The sequence below is a fragment of the Ambystoma mexicanum genome, chromosome 3q (assembly GCF_040938575.1).
Source record: "Ambystoma mexicanum isolate Mex_15411 chromosome 3q, UKY_AmexF1_1, whole genome shotgun sequence".
In the NCBI taxonomy this organism is placed as follows: Eukaryota; Metazoa; Chordata; class Amphibia; order Caudata; family Ambystomatidae; genus Ambystoma; species Ambystoma mexicanum.
The window spans coordinates 279415714-279428964 of record NC_090926.1 but is presented as its reverse complement, the minus strand read 5'-3'; the positions used below and the strand labels follow the sequence as shown (position 1 = coordinate 279428964).

The 13251-nt window shown below is 44.4% G+C and overlaps 1 protein-coding gene across 1 annotated transcript in view; it reads left to right on the top strand.

Moving 5' to 3' along the window:
• Positions 1-13251, top strand: part of ESYT1 (extended synaptotagmin 1) — a 1383482-nt gene that overhangs the window by 265510 nt on the left and 1104721 nt on the right. Inside the window, exon 3 of the mRNA XM_069653762.1 lies at positions 5279-5413. Within this exon, the coding sequence (XP_069509863.1) occupies positions 5279-5413 (135 nt within the window). The remainder of the gene's footprint in view (positions 1-5278; positions 5414-13251) is intronic.

The window sequence follows — 13251 nt, the reverse complement described above, 5'->3', positions numbered from 1 at the left end:
ATAAGAACATAGAATGCCCGATGGATTGAAGAAGATAAGTTATATGCAAGGAGACAGACACATTAGACATTAAGTGACCAAAAATGGATGCAGTTCCTAAGCAATATTGTGTACCCTTGGAATTTTGGTTTAGAAATTTAGAATCATTTTGGTTTCGAGCGGTCTTAGTTAGAGAGCCCTATCACCATCTCTAAGATGGTGTTGGACATGTAAAATACCAAAATAACCGAAACCATCTTAATTTGCCAGTGTGACACTCATGAAAATGCTTTGCCATAAGGTGTTTAAAATCAGAATTTGTAATGGCACTGATATGTTGGAGCATGCAGAGATTTAATTTGCAAATATCACTTCCAACATACTACTCATTGCATGGACAAGATGTACATCACATATTCTGTTTGTAAGAGATCATGTGATCGATTGGAAGCTTTTGTCCCAACACTGGATGAGTGTAGTTCTCAGATGCTCTGGCAAAATGGCAAGCCTTACATTTGGTGCACTTGAAAAAAGCAGATGCCATTTTGGACAACCACGTGGAGCCAACGCTCTCCTTCTACTTTGGCTGTAAAAAGCTTGACATGAACTTATCTTTTAGCGACAGTGCTTTCCAATCGGTGGTTTGGGATGGCTGGGTAGAATCAACGCCATGTTTTTATTGGCCAATAATACATGCCAAGGTTTCAATATTATTTTACGTATGGCTTGTGATTCGGCAAAGAACATGAGAATTGGTCTGGTCTCATTATTCTCCCCTTGTGCATGATTAGCATCACATTTGTGGCTAACAATTGATCCCGATCCAGGGATCTGGTTTTACAGTCAACATTTTCAATCACCTTTCTGGCATAGCCACGTCTGTAAAAATGTGCTGCAGTTCTCCTACTTTCTTCATTAAAAACATTGATATCGGAGCAGTTTCTTTGCGATCAAATAAACTCACCATAAGGGATACTCCGTTTGCAACTAATAGAATAATTACTAGCAGCCTGGAATGGAATAACCACGAAACCAAGCCCTGCAAAATACTCTCAAATCTAATCCTTTCACAGCTCCTGTGATACCCAACCAATGCAACATTGCAGTTCCCTGATGGTTCTCCAGCCTGCCCGCATGCTCTCCAAGGGACCTGTTTGCCACAATCAAAGCAGCATCAATGGCCTGCTGTTTCCCGTTCTCACTCACACATTCCATAGACCGAATCCTCTGCAGCCATAGACCTCCTTCTACAAAGTCCAACCTGGATTCTAATTTCATAAGTGTGGCAAATGGCTAGGCCAACGGTGGAGGAGAAGTGTGAAGTGCCAGCCGCTGACAACCCCTGTTTTGAACGACCTCTTGAGGCAAGACGTCAGGCTTCTTACCCTTTGTGTGTGATCTTTTGACTGCCATAGTAAAAACACTTATCATGAGGGGGCGCGCCTCAACTACCACATACTGCAACTTCTGGGTTTGCTGAATCCACCAGACACTCATCTTTCGGCAGCAATTCAGTGCAGTGACCCTACAACACCAAGGCCAAGCCCTCCCAATGTGGCCAAACCAACAACCAGGCCCATCCATGCCTCAAGTGCTGCTGACACCACAGAAATACAGACATCTATTGTTACTACATCATCCGAAGAGATTGGTGGCGGACCAGCATCTGCCACTATGGTGCTAGAAACACGGCCCACATAACTACACACCTAGTGTGGCAAAAGAACACAGTGCATCTGGGAACACTGCAGCTGTAAGACTGCTTCCGAGCCAGTCTTTTGGTTCCTTTATCCAGCAACCCAAAAACAAAGTTTTAGAAGTCTGGCAAAACACCATCCATCATGTTATTTGCCTTGCTGTAGTGCTCCTCATTGGGAGCACTACAGCAAGGCAGCCATTATGCTCTATTTGCAAGCCACGCCCCAACAGATATCTTTTTGTAATCCGCACATCTTTGGACCTATTCTTTCATGCAAATTTCGTCTTAAAGGTCTTCAGATCAGGCGTTAATAGCTGTGCTCCTTCATGTGGAACTGCTGTGCTGTTACCATTGACTCAAACCTATCCACAGAGCTTTGTTAATGGAAGGACGGCGTAGGCATCTATGTGTAGTCATTTCTGTTTTTGTTAGGCAGGTTGCGAAATTGAGGGGACTATTTAGCTCTTGTTTGCAGCCTAGAAGAGCCTGGTGAGCTTGACACCAACAGCTACGAGGAGCTATATTTGGCTCCCCACGCCAACTGATGCCAAACAAACACACCTATGTGGATTTAACTCTAGCATTTGTGACAGTATGAATAAGCAATAGAACTTATCTATACAACATTTAAAGCATAAACAAGTGTCATAAATAATGGACACAGTTATATGTTTGCATCTTATCTGCACGTTAAATTTTAGGAGTGCTATGTACTGGCTCCTCATTCCCCAGTGGTAGCTCCTGGTCCCTGCTTAATTCTGGATACCCAGGAGCTGCTTTTGATTCCTGCTTATCCATTGTTAGTTTTGATCCCTGTTAGGAGTATCTTTTGTACTGTGTAGCAGTATTTGCCCATTTTAGGAAGTACATGTGTCTGTTCCACTGCTTATCTGTAGGGTTGACTGTTGTATGTCTCATTCATAGGTTCACATACTTTGAATAGATTACAACACAGCAGAAAGAGTGTTGTTTTAGTTGCCGGAATGTCAGGAATTTGAGGCTGTGTTATCAGGTGCTTTTGAAGGTTTTCCAACCATATTTTATTGTCAGGTAACCTACCGCGCTTCATATTAATCAGGAGAAACTTTTTCCCCAACTCCTTCAAGCATATTTGACATAATTTGGATGTCTGCTGAGGTCTTCAGTTATATTTATATCGCCCTTACTCCACCAGATCATCAAATCGACTTTGTAACATTTTGGGTATTGTAGGGGAGCCATGGTATCACAAGTATGACACAGACACAATGGATACAATTTGTAAAACCTTTATTGAAATTGTTGGGGCTCGAAAAACTCCTACTTTGCCCTATAACTAAGATGGGAGTAATCTCAACCATCAAACGATAAACAAAATAGTCCTAGTGGAGTCCGTCAAATCAAAATGGCCTATGGTAACGAAAACCTAATGCCTGCCCTATCTCTTGTACAAAAAAGTATATAAAGGAGAAATGTATGCAAAAGGAAAAATCAGTGTTCAAAAGAATAAATGTAGTTGAACCAGCTCTCCTCCTCACGTTAGACCTCACGGAGTAAGGCTGTCCCTGTACGCAGGATGACACACTCTGGCTCGGTTTCCAACACAGTGAACAGTTCAAACAATGTAGATCGAGGCCCGCCTAGCCTTCCATGTTAAAGTCTCTTTCCTGACTTCCAAAATAATGTTTCAACCAAAAACTTCACAAGTGTCGGGCTCAAACCTTTCACCACACAGTTCTCATAGGTCCCCCTCTGTTGGCTCAGACCTCTCACAATAAAGTACAACACAAACTTGCAAAGGGGCTCCCTTCCCCAAGCTTGTTAGCCAGGCTCGGACCACTTTCGGTTGTCGACATTTCGAATGTGCATGGTTTTCTTTACAGACCACCGCAGGACCTCTTCGACTCAAAGTTCATGGTTTACCTTTCAATATTTCCTTCTCTAATAGTTAAAATTATTTATTTTACTTTTGCTATTCATTTGCTTTTTCGCTTCAAACAATGTACCTTTCACAGAGACTTTTGGGTGGGCTACTTCCTTTCATCGGACCACGCTGTTACTTAGTATTGCTGATTTCGCAGCTGTCCTTTACTTCAAAGTTCATTCACAGGTCTGTCTTTCCCTGCGTCTCATCCACACGCCTGCAGCCTTCACTTGTGATATAATGTTGCTACTTCAAACTTTAACACACACCGGTCTCTCAGGTCGCTTGCCAACTAACCGTCCGTGTGCATCTTTTTCATGGTTTTGCAATTCCAATTCACGAGTCAAGGTTAGTACCACAGGCTTGGCCTTGCCTCCCCAACTCTGCCGTTCACCCTGGGAGGGTTGCTGGCTTCCTTGAAACACAATGCAGTCTTCGCCTGTGGGATCTGGCCTTCTCCACATGTCTCTCGCGGCCTGTCAGAGGCAACGACCTCTGGTAGGGAACTCTTGGGGTTTTTGACCCGCTGCTCTCGTCCCTTAGTCTGTCGCTCTGCTCCAGTAGGTTTGCCTTTGCCCCGGAAGCCCTGCTCGTACTCGTGTTCCACCTTGCACAGAGTGTGCCCCTCTGTGCTAGCTTTTATTCATGTGAGGAGCGCTAATTGCCCTCCCCACTGCCCTGCGAGCTGAACCATCACTCACCGCCTTCCGCAAAACCTTGAAAACCACCTTATTCAACTGATCACCATACCCCTGTGATGACATCCATGGATATATTAACTATGTTCATTTTATGTATAACTTGTATTACATCTCTGCGCTCCAATGTTGTAACTTATGCATAATGTAACTAAGCGTGCGGCAAGTAACAGCGCCACAATGCCTCTGGGCTGTCTGTGCGCAATATAAATGTTAAATAAATAAATAAATAAATGGTATCAGGTGTATGCTCTTAGAATTAAGTGCTTGACTTTGCCTAACTCGATTAGCGGGACATGTCCAGTACGATGTGTGAAAGTTAATGTTGTTACTCTCAGTCACCCTCTTTCTCGGCCCAGTGTTTGTGTAAAAAGCGGGCGAGGGAATTTGGAACCTCAGAGCATCCTAAAACACAGGTTGGGTCAGATGAACAAAATAGGGGGTAATAACGTGTCGGCTGCCTCACCCCCACCCCTCAAAAACCCCTCACCCAGGTAATCCTCCCGCACTGGTCCACCCTCAGGGTCTGGATCCAAAGGCGATGGCCGTGCCCTGGCCACCTGAGAGAGAGATTCCTGGGGACTAGCGGGTGAGACTTCTTTGGCATTTTTTGTTAAAAATAGGAAAATTACAGCATTTTTTATTTCCTGTTATTTTTTAAATCCATGTAATACAAACCATTTAATTGTATATTTTAGAATTTGTAGGTATTTTCATTTTTTCGTTTTCTTTTATGTGACTTTTTTGCATGGTGCATAAATCACTGAGAACAGGTAGGCAGTATCCCATATCTTATTACAGGGGTGAAATAGCAATTCATAGGCGATGGAGGCACTTTGGTGGATGGCAAGAGTAGGTGGTAAGATCAATCTGACCTGGGAGTTGTGGGGTAATAAACGCATACATTTGAATTGGGTGGGTGGTTGCAGTTAGCATATATTTGTTTGGTTTATTAAATTGTGCTTTCTCTCTGTCCCACCTGGCTCTGCCTTTCTGCAGATCCTGTTGCAAATGTGGCCAGTGTTCGGAGAATACATGGAAAAGCTTATGAAGAGCAATATTGCTGCAATCGTACGTGCGTCCAACAACCACCTGCAGTCCTTCAGCTTTACCAAGGTGGATTTTGGAACCAAGGTATGTTTACTGCTGAGTCCCCACAGCTCTTTATCGATGTACCATTTTCCCAATGTAATCACTGCATTCTCTCACTACTGCGCTACCAGCATTCTCCTCTCTCTCCTCATACTTGCAGTCCCTCTCTGTGGGTGGTTTATTCCAAGTTCTTATCTATGAGTACTCACAGGCATTCTTTCTAAAGTGTACACCTAGCCCTCGACCCAGTCCCCCAAATCTTCATAGCTCCCCTCACCATGGTCTTGCTACGCTTATCCTCTCTTCCAGATCACAAACATCCCCTTACCCCAAGTTGTACCTGCCAGAGCTCTTATACCTTTCCGAGTATCAGCTTGTCTTCAGTGTCCGTTTACCCTCTCTCTCATGCACTTTTGTTCTCAAACTCTCTTACGTCTCACTGTCTCTCAGTAATCCTTCGTCTTTCACAGAGATTATTTGGAGTATCCACTTGCTGGGGAAATGCAAGCCCATCCTTCTGTGTTACGGTGCTCTCATACCCTATTTCTCTAGCACGCTCGTGCTTTCTCATATATTATTCAAACGAGTTTACAACTACCCCCTGAATGTTTCCAAATGTGTGTACAACTACCTTTGAATGTTTAAATCCATGAGTGCTTACAGACTATCGTACAGAAGACCACACTGATCTGCCTGCTCAGTAAAGGGATGCACAATCTGGAATCTCACCATTCTTCAACGTAAATTATTTAGGCAGTATACACTCCCACTATGACAAACCTACACGAAACCGTATAGTTATGTAACAGACCAGATCTTAAGTTCGAAGTCCTGGCCTCTCTGGTACTACAGTGGAGAGATCCTGCTCTTGCATATGCCATAACAGGTGTTTGCCACAGTATTGAACCTTAAAAACCTTTAGTAATTTGCCAGGGAGTGGTAGCTCTGCCTACTCCTCTCCTCTACAACGCTACTCCAATCCAACTTTTGTCAGGTTAGTGTTAATTTTTGTGCCACAGCAGAAAGAGCTGTGATGCTCCTATGAAGCATTTTTAGAAGCTTAGTAGTAGTGGTCAGACCGTAACGGAAACGCTGAACGGCGTGGACAACACCAAATCAGTTAGCGGATATCCCAAATGCAGGATATTTTCACCTGCTATCTAATGTGCAAGGGATTCATGGTGTTGGATGCTGCTCAAATTACATTTGTACAAACGAAGAAAAAAATATGTTGGGTATCAAGGGTGCACTCGAACGTAAGAAACCAGCATATGCTTTACATGATGTCTAATGAATGCAAGAGCTTATCATGACTTATCAATGAAAAAAAGTGGATGGTCAGAAGAATTATTTTTGTTACATGTGGGATGGCACTGAAGAAGAGTATGTATGCTCAAAATACATGTTGCTTGTAACTTTGATTAATTTCTATGGTTGTCACTTTGAATTATTTGCAGGCGTGTCACTTTGATTTATTCGTAGGTTTGTTACCTTGACATATTTGTAAAGGCTTAGCGACCTAGATTGATAATTGGTTTGCTTGTTAATTTGAGAAGCACAAATGAGATCACAATGAAAAAATTGAATTATAAAAGAACATATGGCACTGGTTTAGAATGCTCGTTATTTTACTCTCATTGGTGAGGTGCTTTTTGAAACCGAAGGTTGTTCTTTTTTGGAGTGGTTGGCATCCCCTTTTCCAACAAAAATCCCTGAGATGTCTTCTGTTTCATTTTAGCTGTATATAGAGATTATAATTGAAAACATGTGCTACCTGCGATGTCACATACTTTACCTAGAATCCCTACTATGCCAAGACCATGTTGCCACTGGCCCAGCAGGAATTGCAGCTTTCTGCCACCGATCTTCATTAATATTTCCAAACACTGAAAAATTCTGGCTATTTGGGGATCTCAAAACACTTTTTGACTGAGGGGAAACTCTCTTCAAAGTACGCAAGATGTCTTTCTATTTTTTCTAACCAATTTCAAACCAATTTACTTCTGAAAGCCTTCAGCGTTTTCACAGTCATTTGTATTATGTATAGAAAAAAGGAAAACAATACAAGGAAACACATAGGCAGGTGGTCTTAATCAGGTTAAATAACTCCCAAAATGCAGTGTCATTACATTTCTCTGCTCTGTGTTAAGTAGCTCTTAACAATTGTTCAGCTTTCTCATCTCATCTATCGCATGCACTACTAGCTTTCTAGTGTTTGTTTGCTAAAGTCATTTAAGCCCCTTGCCTTTGAGGTGTTTTATTGAATGTCCCGAATGTTTTAATCCTTTTTTCCACTGCCCTTACCCATCCAATGTTTCCAGCCATTCTGCCAGCTTTATTTAATGTTATGTTGTGTCATCTTGCATTTGTATAGCACATGCTGCCATAGTTTATGGTATTGAATCGCTTTGCTTGTCAGAGAGGAAAAGGAGGTCTATGATAGAGCATGCAGCAGTGTCAGATGGGAACAACGCCGGGTAGATAGTTGGGATGAGGACGGATGATAGATGAGATGTTCAAGAAGGCATGAGAAGGAGAAGGTGGAGGAGCTATGTGTACAAGTGGACCAAATTTATCGTGGGACTCAACTGTATTCTATGGGGCGCAGCCCTGAAGCGAGTGATAGCTGGAGAGACGTGTTCACTGTGCCGGGGGGTATGTCTGGAGTGTACTCACCCTGTTATGTTATGTTCTCCAGCATTGGATCTTTTCTTCATAGATTCACATGCTGTTTGAATATTCCCTGTCATCAGACTGGGAATCCAAAGTAATATTAAAGCAGTTTCTTTTACAAAATGAAAGCAATTGCAGTCATGTTAGTGTTCTCTTAATGTTATTTTGGGTTATTTACCCCATAACCAAAAGGCAGTGCCTCCCATAGCTCCACTCCTGGAGGCCATCTTCAGATTCTTACCAAACATTAAAGTGCTGGGAGTTCTCTACCTTCACTCGACAATTTTTATAAGTGGTTTACATTCTACAAGACTGCTTTTCACACCATGGAAAGCTAAAGTAAGTACTTTCGTTTCTGAGGTTTTAGATGTTCTACATCCATTTGGTGCTCCCCTACTGAACAGCAATCTCATGTGTTCCCCATGGTTGAGTCCTGTGGAGTGTCTCTTCTTTATTCGGCCATGGCTTTACCCAAGTCTTAAACGTCTTTTCAAATTATATTCTACTTTCCACCTCAAGTACATCTATATAGAAGTCCAGCATCCGGGGTGTCTTTATTGTTTATATCCTGACCATGATCTAAATTCCTGCTCCATATGCCACTCTTTTTCAAATATAACTTTGAAAGACCGACACAGGAGACTGGTGGCCTGGCTGAATGAGGGGACTGTGGCCACAGACTCTGCATCAGTGATAAGCCATGCCTCACTTCGCCAGATTAGGCTCCCAGACCATGCTCCATCTTCTATGAAATCGAGATCCCACAAGGAGACTTCCTGTGGGAAAGGGTGAGGAAAGGAGATGCCACCCCTGCTGTTTCTGCTCTTGATAAGGTGGTCCTGCTGCAAATAGTCTCGGTGGCGGTGACCAAACCTATCAAGCCCCTTTGTCCACGACTTGGGCCACAAACGTGGACAATGAAAATTCTGTTGACAAACTCATCTTCGATGTCCACCAAGCCTCCAGCACCAACCATTCCGTTGATGACCCCCTTGACAACATCTGCACATCCACAAGCTGTGGCTGCACTGCTCGGGTTCCCAAATAGACACTCTGTACTCTCAAGCCCTATGTTCCACCCACTTTACCCAGACCATCAAATGTGCCTCCCTAGAACATTTTGGAACATGTGATTCACACATACTTCGAGAGCACTTAAGGAATTTTCTTAGAAGAATAACACAAACCTTTGCCTCCTGCGTAGCCACCTCGTACAACACTGCCTCCAGCTCAGCCTGGCCCTTCGCTACCAGAGGCTTACTACCCCTCCATGGACATCCTCTCCACACTACAAACCCTAGCATCCGAACTGCAAACACAAGTTCCCTCTATTCCTTCTCCGCTGAACTAGCCTCGTGTGCTGTCCTGCCCCACCCCAAGAGAACGCCTTCCAGCGTTGTCACCTCCTCCTCCAGATCCTTTGTCTTACTCTGACTCTCATGTGGATCCGTGGATCCTCCTCTGGAAACTGCTTCTGCTCATTCTTCATCCATGGATGAATTAAGTGATTTAGTGCCTGCAGATGGCAAACTGGATGATTTCCTGACCAGGGATGACTCCTGATGAAATTGGGACATTCCATAACATCCTCTCCAAGGCGTTGAATATGTTTGACCCCTTCCCCACTGAACAGAGGAAGGATAGTTTCCTAACAATGGGGGCAACATTGTAAGAACGTAATGTCTATTCCTGTTCTAATCGGCATCTGGGAGAACCATTTATTTCCTCTGAAAAATCATTTTACAGCAAAGAGGGACAATTGTGAGGAAACATATAGGGCACCAGACAATACCCCAAGTGTATCTGTGCCCAACCCAGTCCACTCTGTTGTTTGTGCTGTGACTTGGAAGAGACCCACCAACCCCCTACTCCCTATGTGCTGTACTCCCAGACAAACTGGACCCCTTCAGCAAACAGAATATTTGAACTGTGGCCATTACCATCGAAGCAGAGAACTCCCTTGCCATTTTGTCCCAGTATGATCGTGAACTATGGTATAAATTGTGCCGCATCCTCAATTTCCTGCCCGGCAATAAGGAGGAAGCCTTTGAATTGCTTCATGATGTATCAGATCACGCCATCTCTGTGGCTGTAGTCATCGCTGATATAAGTTTACGTCAAATGGGTAATGGAGTGGTGTTAGGTTGCTTAAGGCCATAAACCTTCAGCCAAGTGTCCAGGCCAAAGTTGTATCTATGCCTTTCGATGGGGAAGACCTCTTCGACAAGAAGGTGGATGATACCATGCAGACAATAAAGACGGACACTGATACTGTCTGATCCCTGGGCACCTTGCAACAACATTGACAGTACCAGTCACAAGTAGAGCAGATTCTCAAGATTAGGCCATGATTGTCGATTTGCCTACCACTCCCAATCCTACAGGGGAGCTTCCTTTGCATCAGTTGACCACTTCAAGTCCAGGTTGCAGTTTTACAGGGCCAACCAACAGTGCTATGGGTCCTCCAAGGCCAAGTGCTAGTCCAGCAAGCAAACCTGATTCTGTCATGGTACCACCCCTCCACTTCCACTCCTCAGTGGGAGGGCGACTCATTTTTCCAACATCAATGGAAACAAATGACCATGGACAAATGGGTGCTTTCACTGATAGCCAGGGCCATACCCTAGAATTCCTCCACCGATCTCCAACCACCCTACCTTTCAGCATGATGGAAATGGTCTTCATACCCGGAAGCTGAAGTTATTGCACTTCTTTCAAAGGGAACAGTAGAATGAGTCCTTGGCGCCCAGTCGTACCAGGGCATTTACTCACGCTATTTTCTTGTCAAAAAGAAATCGAGCATTTGGAGATTCATACTGGGCCTCTGCTATCTCAACATGTTTATTCGTTCCCAGTCCTTACGGGTGGACACGTTGCAGCATATTCCCAGTCAAATTTCCAAGGGGGATTTCATCTCGTCTCTAGACTTGGAGGACATATATTTCCACTTCCCCATTCACCACCATCTTCAGAAATCCCTGCGATTCACGGCGGCAGGCCTATCTTATGAATTCAAGATCCTTCCCTTTGGTCTGAAATCTGCACTAAGGGTGTTCACAAAATGCCTGGCTCCAGCAGCTGCACACCTCCGGATGTCAGGCATTCATGTCTACCCTTATTTAGACAACTGGTTGGTTAGGGCCCCTTTCTTGCACCTTCCCACAAACACACAGAGACCACAATGTCCTGTCTTTCCTCATTCTGCATCTTGATCAACTACAACAAATCCTCCTCCATTCCCTCCCAGCAAATGCTATTTCTGGGAGCACGTCTGGATAATATCTCCACTGCTACCATGTCACCTGATAGGGTAAAGACCATTTTGTCCAAGGTCCACGTGCTGTCGCAGTGGCAATTCTCCTCAGTTTGGACTCTAAAGTCACACCTGGGAATCATGCCTTCCTGTATACCACTCATTCAACATTGTCTGCTTTGCATGCAACCTAACTTGGAGTTCTTGGATGCCCGCTGACAGAACATCTCAGGCCATTAAGACGACAACAAATTATTCCTCACAAGTCCATTCCAGCTGTTTCCGTGGCCCTATCCATAAAGCATCCTCCAGTATTCAACCTACTGTCCGGGTGCAAGGGAGTGGTCCTCCATCACAACCCCGCCTCTCTCACCCTGACAGCCTACTTCCCTAGAGTTCGGCCATATTAACATACCCCAAGACTGCTGAGACATCCTGACGAAGGCTTGAGCACCTGCTACAACAATACATAGAAACGCTTCATGGTGTCATGCGCTACACTTGGGGCAGATGCTCTTCGTTTCCAGCCTCAACACATTGGGCCTCATTACGGGTCCGGCGGTAACCATGACAGTGCTATCGGTGGGTTGCCACCAGACACCGGGCTATTACAAGTCTGGCGGACGGGAAGTCAGGCGCTGGTACATTTCTTAATACCCATTCCAATAGAGTCCTATGGGACTGGGGACACGGGAGCACTGGCACCGTTGGCAGCGGTGCAGGTGTACCCGGCAGCGTCAGACCTGTCAGGCACAGCGGCTCCGGCAGGCAGACTTGTAGTTTGCCGGTCCGGAAACAAGGGTGCTAGTGAGCTTAATTTTGTCAACCTCACCAACAAGACAAGAGGAAGAGTCACCCTCAAGATTATCTCAACAATGACGTTACCTTTCTCCAGAATCCTGATTATGAATCCCACCTTCATTTTATGTCACAAGGATGTTATACTTGACCAGGCCCTAGGCTTGTGCTTCTGTTCAAAGTGATCCTGTCTTTGGCTCAGCAATGTTAATGGTTACCACAAGGTTGTTTTTGTTTACTTGAACAAACCCATGGTGAGCCTGGGCATGTTGAAGCCATGCTGAAGGAAACAGACAGCAAAACCCTTCTGCTTACTTCCCTATGCCCCCAATGTCATTTGGGAGGGGATGTATGTCAGAAATCCGAGTTTGCCAAATTTGCAAAATCTCCCTGAAAAGTGAGCAAAACAATCTATTTTCTCTCTCTCATTTATGTCATGGTTACCACAAGGATCATATGTATTTTTCACCAAACCTGATGCTTGTGCTTCTGGACCAAGTACCTAAGGACAAAACAATGTTTTTGGCTCAGCAGTGGTCAGACTTTCACAGTATCATGGTGAGCCATGGCATGTTTAAATCATGCCCAGTAGCCAAGGTGAGCAGAGCCCTTCTACCTTCTACCTTAAACCCCTGAATGGCCTAGTTCCAGGGATAGGAAAGCATGGAAGGAAATATGGGCACATTTAACTGTGGATAGAATTTCGACCATGGCTTCCCTTGGAACCGGGCTTGTTGGAGGTTCCTGAGTCCTGCTAGGGCTTTTATGGAAATAGTTATAGTGGTGTGTGAGGCAGGAATCCTCTGAGGCTGGGCGCTTAGAGGAGTTCATTTACATAATCCAACCTTTGGCTAGCCGCCTCAGTCTGGGCTGCAGTTACAGTGTCCTCTTAATAGAGGACATCTTGCAAACGCTAGGTCAAATCAGGGGTGTCGGATCTAGTTAAGAGATTAGATTTCCAGGCCTAACTTCTGTTCCCATATGTTTTAGGGGGTGCTTCCTGCTGCCTTATGGCTTCTTCAAGGCGCTTGAACATTAGACATTTAAAGCAACATATTATAATGAAACCACAACATAATATACCATGACCTAACCAGCTAGTATGAAGGAACCTGACATTATATTCTCCCCCAGACCTAAAAAGAGCAAATAACTA